Source organism: Heptranchias perlo, chromosome 41, assembly GCF_035084215.1.
Source record: "Heptranchias perlo isolate sHepPer1 chromosome 41, sHepPer1.hap1, whole genome shotgun sequence".
NCBI classification, from domain to species: Eukaryota; Metazoa; Chordata; class Chondrichthyes; order Hexanchiformes; family Hexanchidae; genus Heptranchias; species Heptranchias perlo.
The window spans coordinates 14,625,219-14,645,882 of NC_090365.1; the positions used below are offsets into that span (position 1 = coordinate 14,625,219).

Here is a 20,664-nt window from a genome sequence, read left to right on the forward strand (position 1 = left end):
ACAGAAGACAATGGCTTCGGTTTTCCTAATCTTCAGCTGGTGGAAATTGCAGCTTATCCAAAACTGGATGTCAGACAACATAAAGACAGTGAAGGGGATGAGAGAGGTGGCGGACAGGTAGAGCTGAGCATCATAAGCAAACATGAGGAAGCTGACCTCGTGCCTGTGGACGATGTGGTCCAGGAGTAGCACGTAGTTAAGGAAGAGGAGGGAGCTAAGGGTGGATCCATGGGTGATCTTCCAAGGTAATGGTATTGAGCTGAGAAGAGAAGCCATTGATAGAGAAGAGTAGAACCAAGCGAGGGCAGTCCCACCAAACTGGACACCAGTTGGAGGAAAATAATATGGCCGACCGTGTCAAAGGCTGCAGAGGAGGTTCACAACCACTGCATTTACACCTTTCCACAATAAAGGGATCGGCCAATACTCATTCTAGTTAGATAATGATAATCCCCTGATTAATAATTATTGCTTAATAAATTTATTGATTGATAGATTTACTGATTGGCAGATTTCCCTTTTGATAGATTTATTCCATCATACATATTTTGGATTAGAGAAGCCAAGCATTCTATAAAAGTCAGTACAGCCACTTCTAACCTGAAATGTACCTGTTCCAACTCTATTTTATTATACATCTACACATACATACCCACTACCCCCTTTCCACCCTGCGGGGATGTTTTAAAGCAGGATCTGGTTGTGTTTTATTCCTAAGTACAGGCTGAGTTTAGTGGCTCAAATATCAGCTTAATTACTCACAAGAGGCAATTCCATTCTCCTACATGAGACACTTTGAAAAGGTTTGCCTTTACTTGCATAAACGAGTGTTGCAAATATAATAAAACTGGAATAAAGGCTGGGGGTGACTCACTGCCTCTCTCAGCCGGGTCAAACAGCAATGCTGAGATTTTAATCCGAATACGATGGAGCATTTTCCAGGGTCGCAGGAAAGGACAGCTGTGGATAAACTTAAGCCAATGTTGCCATTCTGACGTCAGAGCTTCCTGAGCCTGAGGTTGAAGTTTCAGGGTGTTAGCCCAGTCTCTTCACCCCCCCCCCTCTCTCTCCTTCCCTGCTCCCTGCACACACTCTCACACTTCAAGGCAAGTGGGAGAGTGACCCAAACTGCTTCTTGACGTTAGGACTCGATGCGATTCTCTAGCTGTGCGCTGCCTGGTCGAGATTTGGTGAGCTGCAGAACACTCAGTGCTCAGTTCTCACACACAGCTTTGAGTTCTGTTTTTCTTTCCAGCACTGTGAAAAAACAAGAGAAGCATAAACTATTTAGAAGCTGAATGAAAAACAGACAGAACAGCTTATTCGGGTAAGCAGTTTCCAATTACCTACATAGTATATAGTAGAATGAATTTTTAAAGCTCGCTATGTGCTGCTGGAAGCTGCTCTGTCCCTTTAGTAAATATTTCACATTTTTCTTTTTTAAAAAAATTGCTTTTTTGTGTAGGCTGCATTAATTTAGTTTTAAAGCTCTGTTCAATGTTCCTCCCCTGCCCCCCTCCCAACCCTGAGATGTAAAAAGTTACAAGTATTTTTTGATCACAGTTTATGAGTTGCGATAGTGGGGAGACTAAGTTCTAAGTTGCTCTAATATTGGCCCAGAATTTGCTGGAGCGGTGCATCTCTCAACGCGCTCCGTTAGTTAGACTGTTTCCCTCGCCCCGAAGCGCGAAACTTTATTGCGCTGCAGGTTGCTGGAAGTGCGAGCTGATAACGGTGCAGCGAGGGCAATGGGGCATTGGGGCAATGGGGCCTTAGTGAACGACAGGACCAACAGTCTACCTCCGTAACCAATGTGATTTAAGGAAGGGGAAAGAAACAGGGTGCATTAGAGTCAGATTATGTACCGAAAGAGAAATAAAGAGAGGGAAAGAAAGATTGGATTAAGAGAGAGAAAGGAAAAGTAGGAAAAAGATGTTGATGTGTTTCTGAGGGAGGTGCTGTATAAAATGAAAGAATCAAGATGTTTTCTCAAATTAGAGAATTGGTGCTTAAATAGGTGCCTGGGTTTAAAACCCAGCTGACGTTTCACTGGTTTTTTAAGTAATCCAGGCTGACGCTTCAGTGCATTACTGAGGGAGCGCTGCACTGGCGGAGGTCCCCGTGTGCCTGGTGTCCTGGTTAATATTTATCCCTCAACTAACATCATTAAAAAAGATTATCTGGCCATTATCACATTGATGTTTGTGGGATCTTGCTGTGCACAAATTGGCTGCTGCGTTTCCTACATTACAACAGTGACTACACTTCAGAAGAATTTAATTGGCTGTGAAGCGTTTGGGATGTCCTGAGATTGTGAAAGGTGCTATATAAATGCAAGTTTTTTTTAAACAATGATCATGCTGTGGTCAGTGAAGCTCTCCTCGTGAAAATTCAAGAATATAAGTAGGCTAATGAATATCTGGGAGCGAGTGCAGACTGTTATTTAATGGAAGAGATTCAGATGGGGAAAATGGGTATCTGGGAGTGAGTTATAGGCTAGAATCTAATCAAACGGCTAAGATAACTGCACGAAATTTGAATTTGATCAACAAAATGTGGAGTGCATTATCCCTTTGGCAGCAGTTACTGTGATCAGGCTGAAGGAATGTATTCAGTTTGGGATCTCTGCCCACAGTGTGTTGAAAAGGTGACCTTCCAGCAGATGCTCAGGGTGGGAGCGCAGTTTTCGGTGAGACCACCCAATCAGCTGATTTTGCCACTTTGGGAGCCTTGTGTGCAGCTCCTGCTTTTCTGTGGCACTGTCTGTATATGTCCATGTACATACATGTACACGACAACACAGTAACTGCCTCCAACATAATGTAAAGCAGACCTAAGGTTGCGACAGTCCAATTCAAAATGTAATTCTTTTCAGACCAACATAGATAATTTGGATTGAAGATTGAGATGTAACTGAGGCAAACTGTGACAGTGTCCCCAATCACATCTGAGTTGAGGTGAACAATGAAAGCAGAATGACTTAAATCATATCCTTAATTGGATTTGGTTCTAATTCCTGAATGTAGTCAAGGTGAACTTGGAGTGGAGACAGATTTATAAAGATGGCAGCGCAGGCCCTTTGCTTCGTACCTATCATCCAGTAGGTCTCTGTAAAGTCCTAGAGAAGGTTGCAACCTCTCGCCTTATCTTATTGATATTACCATAGCTGGTGCTTCATGAAACTATCCTCTCTTGTTCCTGTTAGCTGCAAATACACTGCCCTAAATGCTCCTCTCTTTATTCTTATTGCATTGAAATGAAAGGAGTTGGAATCATGCTGTGACATTGGGGACGAACAAGTTGATATGAAATTCCATAGTCCACTCTTCTAATCCGTTTATTTTAAAATGGTTGCTACTTCAGTAAAATAGTGGGTGAGAAGAATTTCATACAACTATGTTAATGCACTTGTAACTAATATTGCACATTGCGATTTTTCCCAGTAAGATTTAATGCACTGCCTCGTAGTTTTAACTCATTCTTTCCAGAGCTCTTTACCTACTTCGGACCTGTTACAAACTTCATGTCACCTGACCGCTGCTTCTGAATTTATCTCATCTTCTGCTCCTCCAACCTTGTTGGTGTCTTGCATAATAAGAACATAAGAAATGGGAGCAGGAGTAGGCCCCTTGAGCCTGTCCCCTCATTCAATAAGATCGTGGCTGATCTTCGATCTCAACTCCACTTTCCTGCCCTATCCCCATATCCCTTGGTTCCCTTAGCATCCAGAAATCTATTTCAATCTAGAATATATTCAATGACTGAGCATCCGCAGCCCTCTGGGGTGGAGAATTCCAAAGATTCACAACCCTTTGAGTGAAGAAATTTTTCCTCATCTCGGTCCTATTGGCCGACCTCTTATCTTGAGACTACGATCCCTAGTTCTAGAATCTCCAGCCAGGGGAAACAGCCTCTCAGCATCTACCCTGTCAAGCCCTCTAAGAATTTTATACATTTCAATGAGATCACCTCTCATTCTTCTAAACTCCAGAGAATATAGGCCCATTTTATTCAATCTCTCCTGATAGGACAACCCTCTCATCCCAGGAATCAATCTAGTGAACCTTTGTCGCACCCCCTCTGAGGCAAGTACATCCTTCCTTAGGTCAGGAGACCAAAACTGTACAAAGTACTCCAGGTGTGCTAATTACTCCAGGGGGTAATATATTAGCATCCATGCTAATATATTACCCCCAATCCCATGAGCCCTAATCTTGTGTAACAACCTCTTGTGTGGCACCTTATCAAATGCCTTTTGGAAATCCAAAAATACTACATCCACTGGTTCCCCCTTATCTACCCTACTAGTTACACCCTCAAAAGACTCTAATAGATTTGTCAAACACAATTTCCCTTCCATAAAACCTTGTTGACTCTGCCTAATCATATTATGGTTTTCTAAGTGCCCTGTTACTACTTCCTTAATAATGGATTCCAGCATTTTCCCGAGGACTGATGTCAGGCTAACGTGCCTATAGTTCCCTGTTTTCTTGAATAGCAGGGTTATATTTGCTACCTTCCAATCCACTGGGACCGTTCTAGAATCTAGGGAATTCTGGAATAATGGGCCTTGACCCTTCACCTGGAGTTTCTCAATATTGATACGGGCATGTGTTACACATGAAAACAACTTGATAAAAATACAGTAAATAGATCTCTCTGACAGCCCTGGTGACTGCCTGTAAATTTTAAAGTCTCTGGTTAGTTCATTTAATCTATGACACCTACAACAGGACATTAAAACTCCAGGAAAGAAAGAACATGCATTTATTTAGATATCGCCTTTATGTCTTTTGGTACATTCAAAATGCTTTGTAACCAATGAAGTGCAGTCACTGTTGTTATGTAGGTAAAAATGACAGTCAATTTGCCACAGCAAGGATGCACGAACAGCAGTGAGATTAATGACCAAATAACAGGCCACATCTTGCTGGACGGGGCATCTCACGGTGTGCTCGCTTAGTTAGACTTTTTCCTGCACCCTTCAGCTGGAATATAATTTGTGCCGTAACTTGCTGGAAGTGCGGGACATCTGGGGCCTCAGTGATCGAAGGGATCAACAGTCTATCTCCTTAACCAGTGAGATTTAAGGATTGAGACAGAAAAAGAGGAATGATTGAGAAGGAGGATGAATTAGAGTCAAATTATCTACAGAAAGAGAAATAAAGAAAGATTGGATTAAGAGAGAGAGAGAAAAAAAGACAAAGGAAAAGTAATTTTTAAAATTAAAAATTTGAAATTTTAAAAATCTCTCAGAAGAATTGACTACATGCAGGAATGAGACTCAGCAGTTTAAATTGTTCCCTTTCTAGGCCGGAAAAATTGATTGGCATTAACAACAATCACTTCATTAAAAGGGTACTTGCACTGTTAATTATTCTAACTTTCCTAAAAGCCGTAACTTTCTGCGGTGAGTTTAAAGGCAATTAATGTGCAAATCCAGCACGTTCTTAAAAATAACGGGGAGGCTAAGGGCGAGATGCCGTTTGTGTGAAGCATAAATCGACCAGTGACTTCTGAAGATTTGCAACTCATGGTGTATCTCTTTCCCTGAACTTGCTGGCTGATTTGCGCATTAATAACGGTGTGCGTCATTAACGCTGCTATTTTTCCAGGAAGATTTGGCCCATTCTATTTTTGATGGTGTTGGTTGAGGGATGAGTGTTGGCTAGGCCACCAGGAGGGCTTCCTTTTGAATCGATTTTTACATCCACCTGAAAAGGCAGACAGGGCCACAGTTTAATGTCTCATCCAAATGATGGCACCTCCAACAGTGCAACACTCCCTCATGACTGCAATGAAGTGTCAAGCTGGTTTATGCATCGGAGTCTGTTGTGGGTCTTGAATTTATGCCCTTTTGACACAAAGGCGAGAGAGTTACCAGGGCCACTCTAAAACTGGAAGTCAAAGCTTGAAGCTTAGAACTTGTTTTTGCAATCTCCAAACATTTATTCCTTAAAACAGAAATTAATCCAATTGGGTCTTGGCACAGTTATTGGTGTCTAATGTTCCCCCCTCCCCCGGACTATTCCCTATGTTTATTGTGAAACTGCTCCTCTGAGGTTGATGACCTGGGTCAGGCTAGGAATTCAACACCTCTGCAGACAGTGGTTTTCGAAGTCATGATATTAGCCTAGGGGAATTTCCAGACCAGTTCTGATGAATAGTTTTACAACATAAAAAACAGGACTGACTCTTGACAAACACCAGGAAGGACAAATATACTCTAATAATTACCAGGTGATCTTTTATAACTCACAGATTTTAAAGAAATCTTTCTGTAACTGTTATTTCCCAACTCTCAAATTCTTTGTGTCCCTCTCTCTGTTACTTTTTCGTGCTTTTTCGCATTGTGGCGTCTGACTTTCTGAATCTTTATCACTCTTTTTGTAAGTTTCTCCTTCCCCGCCATCTCTTCTGTATCTCTCCCAATCTCTCTGTATGGCTCATCCTGTCCTGTGGTAGGAATCACAGATATTATAATGGAAGTATTTCATAAAAAACGTGTACTTAGTGTTAAACATACAGTTAATGCACTTTCATGACAAATTATCCATTCATTAAACATTTTTGTATAGCCCCCATAAGATTTGTAAGACATGGGAAACTGTAACGGAGTTGGATAAAACCACTTGGCAGGAGGGGGGATTCTTGCTGTTCTCAACCTTTCCTTTGTAACTCTCACTTAAGCTGACATCAGAACTGTAGAAACCATCTTTTTCTTTTAGAAATAGCTTTATAATTTAGTTATGCACATTTTTTGCAAAGTCTTTTTTTTTATCTTCAAAGCCATCTATTGGGGACTTCAACATCTGGAACAGCCTCGAGGTTAAATTAAACCATTACATACTGGAGTGGCCTGCTTTAGATGGCCATATTTTATGTTGATTTTGAAATGTTTCCTTAAGGAAGGCCAACAAATCAATAACTCTGGGAATGCGGGTCTCCTGCCAACAAATCCTTATTGAGAATCTTTGGGAGCCAAAATTTAAGCTGTTCGCTGGAACGGGCCTGTAGCCAGACCATAAAGGCCCCCAGGCTAGCTCGAAACTGGCTTTGAGCACATTTCTGTCGCCTTTCCCTGTTCAAACAGTGTGGGTGCTGAGACATGAGTGTACGGGGTCCACAGAATGCGTTTGATAGTCCTGGTCATCTGGACAATTGATATCTGGTCATTATCTCATTGTTGTTTGTGGGATCTTGCTGTGCGCAAATTGGCCGCCCCGTTTCCTACATTGAAGTGACTACACTTCAAAAGTACTTCATTGGTTGCAAAATGCATTGGGAGGTCCTGAGGTCAAGAAAGGCGCCGTATAAATGCAAGTTCATTCTTTCTTTCTTTCTGATCGCTCTGTCCCTCTCACCATGAGCAAAGAGGAAGGTACAGATCACAAGATAGACATGGATCAGGAGGGACAATTGGCCCAAGCTATCTCTCACATCTTAACAAAGAAAGCCTATAGTTCCTCTTGATGAGGAACATGCATTGGATGGGAAGAAGTTGGATGCTTCTTGTATATAAAGAAAGTTGAACCGAAGGGGCTGGATCTCCATCTTTGCAGTAGGATGGAACTTCCACCCTCTCCCAACCCTACTGTAACTCTGACTCATTTTCCTAGGCCAAGGTTCATTGGCAATGCAAGATAGGCTCCTGGCGGGATTCCTGCCACCAGGAGGGAGCAGGCTGCTGTAACTTGGGGAGATCAGGTGGTACTGCTGCGAGACCCCCACGGCTATACCCGAAGAGGCTGAAGAGAAAGAAAGACTTGCATTTCTATGGTGCCTTTCATGACCTCAGGACGTCCCGAAGCGTTTACAGCCAATTAAGTACTTTTGAAGTGCAGTCACTGTTGTAATGTGGGAAATACAGCAGCTAATTTGCATACAGCAACGTGATAATGATCAGATCATCTGTTTTAGTGATGTTTGGTTGAGGGATAAATATTGGCCCCAGGACACCTTCGAAATATTGTCAAGGGATCTTTTAAGTCCACCTGAGAGGGTAGATGGGGCCTCGGTTTAATGTTTCATTCAAAAGACAACATCTCCGAAAGTGCAGTGCTCTCAGTACTGCACCAGAAGTGAAAATCTAGATTTTAGTGCTCAAGCCTCTGGAGTGAGACTTGAACCCACGACTTCTGACTCAGAGGTGAGAGTGCTGCCACAAGAGCCCCAAAATGAACAAACCTACCAGCTCTGTTGGCCTCGGTCTCAGCCAAGGCCCACCAAAGTGTATGGGGGCCAAATTGGAGGGAGACCAGGGACTCAATTTTGAAACTGAGCCGGGAAGGGGGCGGGGGCGACAATTTGAGGTCGGGGAACCCATTAGTATGGGTTTGCCGGACTTCCTTACGATTTTGACGTAGGGACGTCTTTTTGTTGTCGGTGTCCCGTCCGGCTGATTGACAGGTAAGTCTGCATGGTGGGGGGGATGGGGGACAGGGGGCATGGGTGGGCAAGGGGCAAGGTGGACATGGGTGGGCATAGGTGGGCACGGGGGTCGCGAGTCATGGGGGATGGGATCGGGGGTCAGTCACTGGGGGGGGGCGGGATCAGGGTCAGAGGGGGAGGATCAGGGTCAGGTGTTCGAGGGTCGGGGGTTCGTGATCGGAGGGGAGTTGTCGGTGGAGCTAGGCTTGTTAGGCCTAGGGGAAGCACTCCTGCTCCTCTCGGCCCATAAGCTGTGCCTTTCGAGGCACTTACCTGTTAGTCTTGGGCCTTCTCGCCTCCTTTCACAAGGCATAAAACAGAAGGCCCCGGGAATCCCAGCCCCTGGGGTTGAAATCAGGAATTAGTTAAAAATGGAGGCCTGAAGCCTCCTTGAAAGGTTTCAAGGCACGACCCACCTCCTGGGAGCGGGTTGGCCGCTCGCCCCCCCCCCCCGTGAAAACCAGAAATGGGCGGGTTGGGGCGGGTCTGAAATGGTGGCAATTTTCAATGCCCCCCCCACCCACTCCCAGCCCACCTGTTTTTTTACTTTTAAAATCGAGCCCCAGGCCTCAACTATGCCCTCCACCTCTATTTTTGGGGCCTTTCTGTTGCTACCCTGAGTTTACAGCCACCTTTTACCAAGGTGGTCCCGGGGAGCGGTGGTAAGATGAGCGAACAGAAGGGGAATAGGCCGGGAAGCCGGGCCCTAACCCCACCCCCCTCCCATCGCTAGCATTTACACGGTGAGTGGGGAAGAGAGAAGGAGGGAGGATTCTTGTGGGGCAGGAGGAGTAAAAGATGCACAAATGCTGCTCCTGGTCTGACAAAAATCTTAACAAAGAGAGACTTACCTTTTCTGAGTGGCCTCCAGCGGTCCCTTTTAAGAACCACTGGTGAGGCCGCTCAACGCCTGGGAAAAGTGGGACTGACATGCACTTTGCACGTTCCTCCTATTTCTCCATGAAAATTGCAATCGGGGTTCTACCACCAACGTAGGACTATGATTTCCATATTTAAACAGTCTCCCACCTGTTGTGGACAGAAGTAGGTACAGGAGTAGGCCATTCAGCCCCTCGAGCCTGTTCCACCATTCGATTAGATCATGGCTGATCTGTATCTTAACTCCTTTTACCCGCCTTGGTTCCGTAACCCTTAATACCCTTGGCTAACAAAAATCTATCAATGTCGGTCTTGAAATTTTCAATTGACCCCCAGGCCTCATCGGCTTTTTGGGGGAGAGTGTTCCAGATTTCCACTACCCTCTGTGTGAAGAAGTGCTTCCTGACATCATCTCACTATCTTAAAGGACAGGAACATTACAACATGTAATGTGCAATATATTATTCTGCTGCGAAGGAGCAGTTGTCTGTAACTTGGTGTGTCCGTTTAGAGTCATGGGGTCTCAGTGCTTCGCCTTCCCAACTGTTCTATGTCAGCGTTTATGCTCCACAACGAGCCTCCTCCCTCCCTACTTCATCTAACCCTATCAGGATACCTTTCCCCCCCCATGTGTTTATCTAGCTTCCCCTTAAATGCATCTATGCTAATCGCCTCAACTACTCCTTGTGGTAGCGTGTTCCACATTCTTACCACTCTTTGGGTTATGAAGTTTCTCCTGAATGCTGGCCATTTTACCTCGAGGACTAGAATACAAGGGTCTAGAAGTTATGCTACAGCTATACAAAGCCCTGGTTAGGCCTCACTTGGAGTACTATGTTCAGTTCTGGGCACCACACCTTAGGAAGGACATATTGGCCTTGGAAGGAGTACAGCGTAGATTTGCTAGAATGATACCTGGACTCCAAGGGTTAAATTATGAGGACAGATTACACAAACTAGGGTTGTATTCCCTGGAATTTAGAAGATTAGGTGGCGATTTGATCGAAGTTTTCAAGATATTAAGGGGAACTGATAGGGTAGATAGAAAGAAACTATTTCCGCTGGTTGGGGAGTCTAGGATTAGGGGAAATTGCCTAAAAATTAGAGCCTGGACTTTCAGGAATGAAGTTAGGAAACACTTCTACACACAAAGGGTGGTAGAAGCTTGGAGCTCTCTTCCGCAAATGGCAATTGATGCTAGCTCAACTGTCAATTTTAAATCTGAGATTGATAGATTTTTGTTAACCAAAGGTATTAAGAGACATCGGGCTAAGGCGGGTTTATGGAGTTAGGTCACAGATCAGCCTTGATCTCACTGAATGGTGGAACAGGCTCGAGGGGCTAAATGGCCGACTCCTGTTCCTATGTTCCACGCCAGTGGACTTGTTTGGGACAGGTGGAGGCTCTGCCCCCAAACAAGGGAAACTCCCGGGCAGAGGCCTGACGTTTCCGGGTCCTGGAGTATACGGCCGTTCTGGTGATCTCCCTCTGAAGTTACGGCAGGAGCCTACTGGAGTGGTGAGGAGTTTCAGCCCCAAGTTTGTGATTTTTGACAGAACTCTGCAATGCAAATCTCATCCACACAGTGTTCCCTAATCCACCTGCATACAAACGGGGCAGACCCAGCACAATGGAAACCAGTGCAAACTACCCCTGTTCATTAATACGAGGTACCATTCGCATGGTTCCTTGCCCTCTGCATTGATTGGAAGCAGCTGTCCTTTGCTTGGTGCCTACCCCTTGTGACAGGAACTAGTAGAACTCTTTCAAAGAGCAAGCACGATGGGCTGAATGGCCTCCTCTGTGCTGTAAGATTCTATGATATGAACCTGAACCTACGGTTTGGCATGGCATACAACAACAATAACTTGCATTTGTACAGCACCTTTAATGTAGTAAAACGTCCCAAGGCGTTTCTCGGGAGAGTTATCAGACAAAATTTGACATTGAGCCACATAAGGAGATATTAGGTGAGGTGACCAAAAGCTTGGTCAAAGAGAGATATTTTAAGGAGCGTCTTAAAGGAGGAGAGAGAGGTAGAGAGGTGGAGAGGTTTAGGGAGGGAATTCCAGAGCTTAGAGCCTAGGCAACTGAAGGCGAACATTCTGGAGCATAAAGGCACTACCCCAGTTTGGTCTAGAGGAGAAAGAACCTTTTCTCTGCCTGTTGAAAAGGACTAAAACATGTCGGACTGCTTAATATTTGAGTAGTGCTGGCTGCATGCACGGGATAATTATAAGAAGCAGGCAGCACGGATTTTATGTGCCTCCTGCATTGCTCTACTGGTACGGGTAATCCGTGCACAGCCCCCTCCCTCTGCGCATGTTAGGGGAGATCTGAGGCTCCACTGAGTGTATACTTAACTCCATTAAGGAAGGGTTGAGACTCCACTGAGTGTATGCTTAACTCCATTAAGGAAGGGCTGAGACTCCACTGAGTGTATGCTTAACTCCATTAAGGGAGGGTGGAGGGAATCCACTGTGTATACATAACTCCCTTCAAGATATTTGGACCCAGAGTTTCCGATTAGTGTTATTTTCATGCTCTAAAATCAATGGGTTAATGCCAGCGTTAACATGATGCCAATCGGAAAACCCAGGCCCTGGGGTTCTCTGGCTCTTCTTTCGAAGGATTGGCTCCGCTTCCTGTTTCAAAGGGATCTTAAAGGTGGCTGATTTAAAACACAAGGCTATGTGTGTTCCTCTGCTTGTCCCTGCCCTGCAAGACTAAGTGTAAGTGTAAGAGAGTGCGTGGGTAGAAAGTAGGAAATAGGAGAATAAGTGTTTTGCATAAACGCCAACTCTGACATTAAAATAGGAGTTTGAACAACCACGTTCCAGGCAACACTGACCTGCTTCTCATGGTGTTACTCCGATTTTTGGTTGTGTTGCAATTCTGTGGCATTTTGTGAATGAAATGGTGGGGATTCTTCCTTTTTGGTAAAGCCTTTCTCAGTAATTAAGGCAAAAGCAACATTCCGCTGGTATCTTCATGACTGATCAGTAACGACGGAATGTTTTCGGGACTAAAACTGGCAACGGTCATGTTTTAATATTTGAATTCCACCGAGTCCTCAACTCATGACCTGAAGTGACGTGACGTGAATCAAGTAAAGTTTGGAAATTACTGCTGTGCCTTTTTTTTTTAACTCAAGTAGTTAGATCTTGGATATTTTAAGTTCAGCAGAAACATGTTACAAGGGGCCATTCATAATTTTCAACATTTGTAATAATGGACAAGAGTGATGTGGGAGGAAGTTTTATGCAGATTTAAGACAATTAAGACCGAGGAGAGCAGGTCAAGATGGTGCTTTGAGGGGGAAAGAAATTATGAATTAATCTGCATTTATTTTTCTTTCTGCCTCTTTTCTTTGTTTCGAGGTAACCTTTTGCTGGGAGAGTTAAGAAATAACCCATGGAATTTTTTTTATAGAGTCATAGAATGATACAGAACGGAAGGGTGCCATTCGGCCCATTGTGCCTGTGCCGGCTCTTTGAAAGAACTATCCCATTAATCCCACTCCCTCTGCTCTTTCCCCATAGCCCTGCAACTGTTTCCCCTTCAAGTATTTATCCAATTCCCTTTTGAAAGTTACCATTGAATCTGCTTCCACCGCCCTTTCAGGTGGCACATTCCAGATCATAACAACTCACTGCCTAAAAAAATGTCTCCTTATCTCATCGCTGGTTCTTTTGCCAATTATCTTAAATCTGTGTCCTCTGGTTACCGACCCTCCTGCCAGTGGAAACAGTTTCTCCTTATTTACTCTATCAAAACCCATCATATTTTTGAACACCTCTATTAAATCCCCCTTAACCTTCTCTGCTCCAAGGAGAACAATCCCAGTTTCTCTCGTCTCTCCATTTAACTGAAGTCCCTCATCCCCAGCACCATTTGACTTTGACAGCGATAGTGCTTTGTGCCGAGATGATAGCTCTACTCAGTTATTCTACCATTTTATACCATTATAGCTAGTTTTGTCCCTCGCTTCATAAAGGTGCTGACTCCTGAGTTTTACTCTCTACCTTCTCTCTAAAGGTTCACCAGACTGATTCCTGGGATGGCAGGACTGTCGTATGAGGAGACTAGGCCTGTATTCACTAGAATTTAGAAGAATGAGAAGGGATCTCATTGAAACGTATAAAATTCTGACAGGGCTAGACAGACTGGATGCAGGGAGGATATTTCCCCTGGCTGGGGAGTCCAGAACGAGGGGTCACAGTCTCAGGATACGGGGTAGGACATTTAGGACTGAGATGAGGAGAAATTTCTTCACTCGAACCTGTGGAATTCTCTTCCACAGAAGGCAGTGGAGGCCAAGTCACTGAATATATTTGAGAAGGAGCTAGATAGATTTCTAGACACAAAAGGCATCAAGGGGTATGGGGAGAGAGTGGGAATATGGTATTGAGAGAGGATCAGCCATTGAATGGCGGAGCAGGCTCGAAGGGCCAAATGGCCTACTCCTGCTCCTGTTTGCTATGTTTCCCTCCTCCCCCTATAGAAATGCAAGTTCGTTCTTTCTCTGCAGGTTCAGTGCAAATGAAGTACTTTTGAAGTGTAGTCATTGTTGTAATATAGGAAATGCAGCAGCTAAGATCCCACAAACAGCAATGTGATAATGACCAGCTAACCTGTTTTTTAGTGATGTTGGTTGAGGGTTAAATTTTGGAAGAACTCCCCTGCTCTTCTTCAAAATTGTGCCATGGGATCTTTTACGTCCACCTGAGAGGGTAGACGGGGCCTTAGTTTAACATCTCATCTCAAAGATGCACCTCTGACAGTGCAGTACTGCATTGGACTGTTAGCCTAGATTTTGTGTCATAATGGGTTTATTGCTCCTGCTCTGCATTATAGCTAAGATTTAGCTTTCCTTTCCGTTTGGAGGACAAGTACCTTTGTACTAGGATGAATGCTATTCGCTCACATGCAAGTCAATTTGTGCCCAGTTTGGTATTCCCTCCCCTCCGGTTGGGGTAATGATGGCTAGTGAGCGGGAATTTGCTTTGCGTGCCCCTCCCTCATCATGAAATTTTGCAAGCAGGGGAAAGAAATTGAAGAAAAAAAAAAGAACTTTTTGGTCTTAACAGGACCAGCATCTACTGTCATTTTTTACCATGCATAGACACAAAAATGGATGTGTTGCAGCATCATTAGATCTGCTCAGTTATATATTTCTACACCCTCGTGCACGCTCTTTCTCTCAGGTGTTGGTCGGGACAACTTGCACTGGATTTTGCCTCTAGTTGTGTGTGTGTTTTCAGTCGATTGCTGGGTGTCAAGAGAGCAGTCTAAGGTTCAGGGCCAGTGTTCAGACAGCTGCCTCAGTAACTCTTGTGTCTCCTGAGTTGTGCAGGAGGACTGAAGACTGATAAGCACACAAAAGAAAAGTTGATGCAAAATCTGTAAAAGCCACATGTGCATATGTTATGTGCATAGTATTACAGTGTAATGGTAAAAATGTCCAAACATTGTCAATCATATTTATTGTGGGCGGGATGACGATGTCTGCCTCAACGTGGGCCCACTTCTTGAGAGTCAAGAACCTCCCCCATCACTAGAGCTACAGGTGTCCTCTACTAGGACGCCAGGCTTATTTTTAAATGAAGTTTAACGATTTCTGCTAGTTGTATGCTTTTCCCCTATGGTTTTTGATTCTTCAGTTGACAGGTTGAACGAGCGAAGTTGCATTAATATGCAAACAATTTTACAACACCAAGTTATAGTCCAGCAATTTTATTTTAAATTCACAAGCTTTCGGAGACTTCCTCCTTCCTCAGGTAAATGAAACATTTACCTGAGGAAGGAGGAAGTCTCCGAAAGCTTGTGAATTTAAAATAAAATTGCTGGACTATAACTTGGTGTTGTAAAATTGTTTACAATTGTCAACCCCAGTCCATCACCGGCATCTCCACAGCATTAATATGCAGAATTGGATGTATTTTTTTAAAGTATGGATCTGTAACTATTTTGCCCTCCTCCTCCAATTTTCCCACCTGGGGGCACAGCTTGCCCTGGGGAAATTGTTTTATGGGCACTGGCTGCCCGCCACATAATGGGCTCTGGCTGCCCGCCACATAGTGGGCATTTTTCAAGTGGGAATTTTTCACGTGAGTCTTGAAAGCAAGTGCTGGCAGACTATTCATTGGTGGGGGAAAAGAGAGGGAGAAATCACAGGTGCGCCGTATGCTATTCAGACAGAAAGGATCTCCAACAGAGGTCAGTGGATAAAAAGGACTTGCCTTTATACAGCACCTTTCACAACCTCAGGATGTCCCAAAGTGCTTTACAGCCAGTTAAGTACTTTTGAATTGTAGTCACTGTTGTAATGTAGGACACATTCCTGCATATACCCAAAAGAAATCCGTACATAGCAGGCTGCAGATTAAAGAAAACCCAAATCAAGCCAAAATGTGTTTAGAAATCTGAATAACATTTTATACTTAAAACATGCCCAGTAATCTGTGTGAAACTGATGCAGTGATCATTCAGTGCTTACGTTGTTTGTGTGTTTTCAGGCTGTGGTGCGTGAGGAGGTGACAGATTCTGCATAGTGCTGGTATTTGCCTTTTTACCCGTGGAATCTGAGTCGTAACCAAGACCAGTGGCCCTGCTATCAAAGAAAGAATTGTTTTGAAGTGTGACATCAAGGCGTTAAGAAACTGAGACCTGACGGTGAGGAAAATGCTTCACTGAAGAGAAATCAAGAACTGTTTTCTGCTGTTTTTGTTTTTCTATTGATTGAGGTCTTGTTTATCCTGAGAGACCCCTGTACAACATGCCCGCAAAAACCCCCATGTACCTAAAGACATCGACCCCCAAACGGGGCAAGAAGCTGAGACTGCGCGACGTTCTGTCCGGTGACATGATCAGCCCTCCCCTGGGTGACTTCCGCCACAGTGCCCACATCGGGAGGGGTGGCGAAGGCGACACGTTCGGGGACATCTCCTTCTTGCAGGGGAAGTATGACCTCCTTCCAAACCTCAACAGGCAGCCCACCTCTCAAAGCACAGAGCAAGGACTGCACGGCGAATTCAACTACGGGAGAGCTTTTAAAAATGGTGCAGGCGGCTATCCTACCCTGCTGAAGAATGCAGTTTCTCTTCCAGTGTTCAGCGGCATGCAGGAAAGCCAAGATCAAGAGCCAGCTCCTCCGAAGCCTCCCAGGCTCCACCTGGAGGAAGGCCCGGGTCAGAGATCAATGTCAGTCAGCTGCACAGCAGAGTGCTTCCACAGTGGTGAAGAAATGTCCACCATTCTGACATTCAGCGAGACTGTTACCTCATCTGTTTCCTTATTAGCAGCGTCAAACACTTCCTCGGAATGCTCAGTGATTGGCATCGGGCCATTGGATGAAAAGAGAGCCTTAATCTTCAACAGCGAGATGTCCCTGAACAACGAGAACCTTTTCCCTTCCGACTCCTATCTAAGTGGGTCCGAGTCCTCACTTGGCTTGGATCTAGATTTAGGGCCTTCAATTCTGGACGATGTCCTCAGGATCATGGATGGATACAAGTTCCAGTAAAATAGAGAATTCGAATAAACCCTGTTCGAGATGCCAACAATGGAAGGCTGCTGATGGAAATAAGACGACATTAAGGATGGATCATTCTGTCCAGATAGAACCATATCATTGGCTGGGACAGTCCAAGCAAATCCTTACTTGAGTGTCAGTTTGAGAGCGAACTTCACATTTTGTATACTCATGAGCTTATCTCTTTCTAAACTGGAACTGCATTCAGTCACTGGAGTACAGAGCTGCACATGAAGTTCATTGGACACGGAAAGTAAACTGTTACCTGCTTTTATATAACTTCATTAATCTCCCTTCCTTCAGTCCTGGACGACATCAGGATTGCATATCACAGTGTGAGCTAGAAATGCTAAACTATTGCAGAAAAATCCGGTTAAATTCTTGAACTTGCAACGTTTTAAAAAAAAAAATGATTGCTGTATATATTCTCTGTAGGATCACATGTTAGTGCAGAATTCAGAAATACACAAGGTATTAGAATGGAAATATGAATAAAATCCTAAGTCATTCAGATGGTGTCAGCATGTGGCTTTATAAAACTAGCAGAGATTGGCTCCCTATCTCTGTAACCTCCTCCAGTCCTACAACCCTCCGAGGCCTCTGCCCTCCTCCAATTCTGGCCTCTTGCGCATCCCCGATTTTAATCACTCCACCATTGGCGGCCGTGCCTTCAGCTACCTAGGCCCTAAGCTCTGGAATTCCCTCCCTAAACCTCTCCACCTCTCTCTCCTCCTTTAAGACGCTCCTTAAAATCTACCTCTTTGACCAAGCTTTTGGTCACCTGTCCTAATATCTCCTTATGTGGCTCGGTGTCAAATTTTGTTTGATAATCGCTCCAGTGAAGCGCCTTGGGACGTTTTACTGCTTTAAAGGCGCTATATAAATGCAAGTTGTTGATGTTGCTGATACCAAGTAAGACCAGGACCTAAACCAGACTGGGAGTAGGATAGGGCAAGGCAGGCTCCTGGATTTATGGATCTAGTTGCGCTGTTGTCCATGCTGATGATGAGAATTAATTTAAAACATTGCTAACTAATGCTGTCACATCATGAGACAGGGGAGAAAAAGACTCCTGTTTCAAAAAATCACTCTTGGTTTTCAGTTGTCATTTTAGACATTTCCAGGCAGCCCACTCGAAACTAGAACTGTCTGGTTCAAAACTGGACGGACTATAAGACCATAAGAGATAGGAGCAGGAGTAGGCCATTCGGGCCCTCGAGCCTGCTCCGCCATTTAATGAGAACATGGCTGATCTGATTTTTACCTCAACTCCACTTTCCCGCCCTTTCCCCATATCCTTTGACTCCCTTGCTGATCAAAAATTTGTCTAACTCAGCCTTGAATGTATTCAATGACTCAGCCTCCACAGCTTTTTTGGGGTAAAGAATTCTAAAGATTCACGACCCTCTGGGAGAAGAAATTCCTCCTCATTTCTGTCTTAAACGGGCGACCCCTTATTCTGAGACTATGTCCCCTAGTTTCCCCCATGAGGGGTAACATCCTCTCAGCATCTACCCTATCGAGTCTCCTCAGAATCTTGTATGTTTCAATAAGATCTCCTCTCATTCTTCTAAACTCCAATGAGTATAGACCCAACCTGTTCAATCTTTCCTCATAAGACAACCCTTCCATACCCGGAATCAACCTAGTGAACCTTCTCTGAACTGCCTCCAGGTAGTGCTCCTAATCCTAAACTGTATATGGTCCATGTTGACTTATTGGAGCTGGTTACCGGTGCATCAAATTGCCCCTTTATTGATTGAGAGGGGAGGTGCCCATCTCCCTCCATTCCATATCATGGGCAAAACAACCAGCTTGCCGTCCTCTGCCAATGCAATTCTTGATAGTATCACTGGGTGTTAGATAAGAAGGGGACTGACCCACCATATTTTCTTTGTCGTCTTGCCTCCCTGTGAGGACGTACCTCGTTTCTGTTTGAGATATTTCCTGGCTGAGACCCGGAGCTCCCCCTGTGAAGCACTCTGACCAACAGTCGAATCAGGCAGATCCAGGCTGCTGCGTCACAGCATCTTTCACTGTCCCGAGAATGTGGGGAACAGAAACGTCTCTGGTTCTGAAATGGGAGAATGTTGCGCCCTTGGTTCTGTTGACACATCCCCCCGCCCTTTTAATGAGTATCCATTAATCAGCATGTGTCCTTGATTGGGATAGATCACAGACTTTCCATCACTATGCAAGGAATGCAGTGTGTAACTTAACAACCCTAATCTTCAGCAACTGAAGCTCATCAGCTCTCCGAAGAATGGAATTTAATCTTTTTAGTTTACATTTCGAAAGTTAAAATAAGTAAGTGTTATACCTTTTAAACTGAGTGTCACTGTTGCAGAATGTGTTGAGATTTACTAAGCTGTAAATAAACCATTTTTTCACAAGTTGATGACCTTGAATGACCTACCCATCATCCTTTGTTGTACTGGGGAGGCAAAATAATGGCCATGCAGTTAGCTAGAGATTTTGTTGTGGTACTGAAATCTTTCAGTACTTCGTTCTGAAATACTCTACACTTACTATCTGTATCCCTGCGCTGTGTGTGTGTCCACACTTACTCTCTGTCTCCCTGTACTGTGTGTGTGTCCACACTTACTCTCTGTCTCCCTGTACTGTGTGTGTGTCCACACTTACTATCTGTATCCCTGCGCTGTGTGTGTGTCCACACTTACTCTCTGTCTCCCTGTACTGTGTGTGTGTCCACACTTACTATCTGTATCCCTGTGCTGTGTGTGTCCACACTTACTATCTGTATCCCTGCGCTGTGTGTGTGTCCACACTTACTATCTGTATCTCTGTGCTGTGTGTGTGTCTACACTTACTATCTGTATCCCTGCGCTGTGTGTGTGTCCACACTTACTCTCTGTCTCCCTGCGCTGTGTGTGTGTCCACACTTACTATCTGTCTCCCTGTACTGTGTGTGTGTCCACACTTACTATCTGTATCCCTGTGCTGTGTGTGTCCACACTTACTCTCTGTCTCCCTGTACTGTGTGTGTGTCCACACTTACTATCTGTATCCCTGTGCTGTGTGTGTCCACACTTACTATCTGTATCCCTGCGCTGTGTGTGTGTCCACACTTACTATCTGTATCTCTGTGCTGTGTGTGTGTCTACACTTACTATCTGTATCCCTGTGCTGTGTGTGTGTCCACACTTACTCTCTGTCTCCCTGCGCTGTGTGTGTGTCCACACTTACTATCTGTATCTCTGTGCTGTGTGTGTGTCCACACTTACTATCTGTATCCCTGTGCTGTGTGTGTTCACACTTACTATCTGTCTCCCTGTGCTGTGTGTGTGTCCACACTTACTATCTGTATCCCTGTGCTGTGTGTGTCCACACTTACTATCTGTATCCCTGTGCTGTGTGTGTCCACACTTACTCTCTGTCTCCCTGCGCTGTGTGTGTGTCCACACTTACTATCTGTATCTCTGTGCTGTGTGTGTGTCCACACTTACTATCTGTATCCCTGTGCTGTGTGTGTTCACACTTACTATCTGTCTCCCTGTGCTGTGTGTGTGTCCACACTTACTATCTGTATCCCTGTGCTGTGTGTGTCCACACTTACTCTCTGTCTCCCTGTACTGTGTGTGTGTCCACACTTACTATCTGTATCCCTGTGCTGTGTGTGTCCACACTTACTATCTGTATCCCTGCGCTGTGTGTGTGTCCACACTTACTATCTGTATCTCTGTGCTGTGTGTGTGTCCACACTTACTCTCTGTCTCCCTGCGCTGTGTGTGTGTCCACACTTACTATCTGTCTCCCTGTACTGTGTGTGTGTCCACACTTACTATCTGTATCCCTGCGCT

General features: G+C 44.6%; 1 protein-coding gene across 1 annotated transcript; it reads left to right on the forward strand.

Moving 5' to 3' along the window:
- Positions 1 to 1,068: 1,068 nt before the first annotated feature.
- Positions 1,069 to 19,236, forward strand: zgc:154093 (uncharacterized protein LOC777623 homolog). Its single transcript, XM_067975147.1, has 2 exons — positions 1,069 to 1,327; positions 15,828 to 19,236. Exon 2 carries the CDS (start codon positions 16,088 to 16,090, stop codon positions 16,832 to 16,834), a length of 747 nt encoding a protein of 248 aa, XP_067831248.1. The 5' UTR covers positions 1,069 to 1,327; positions 15,828 to 16,087; the 3' UTR covers positions 16,835 to 19,236.
- Positions 19,237 to 20,664: the final 1,428 nt, after the last annotated feature.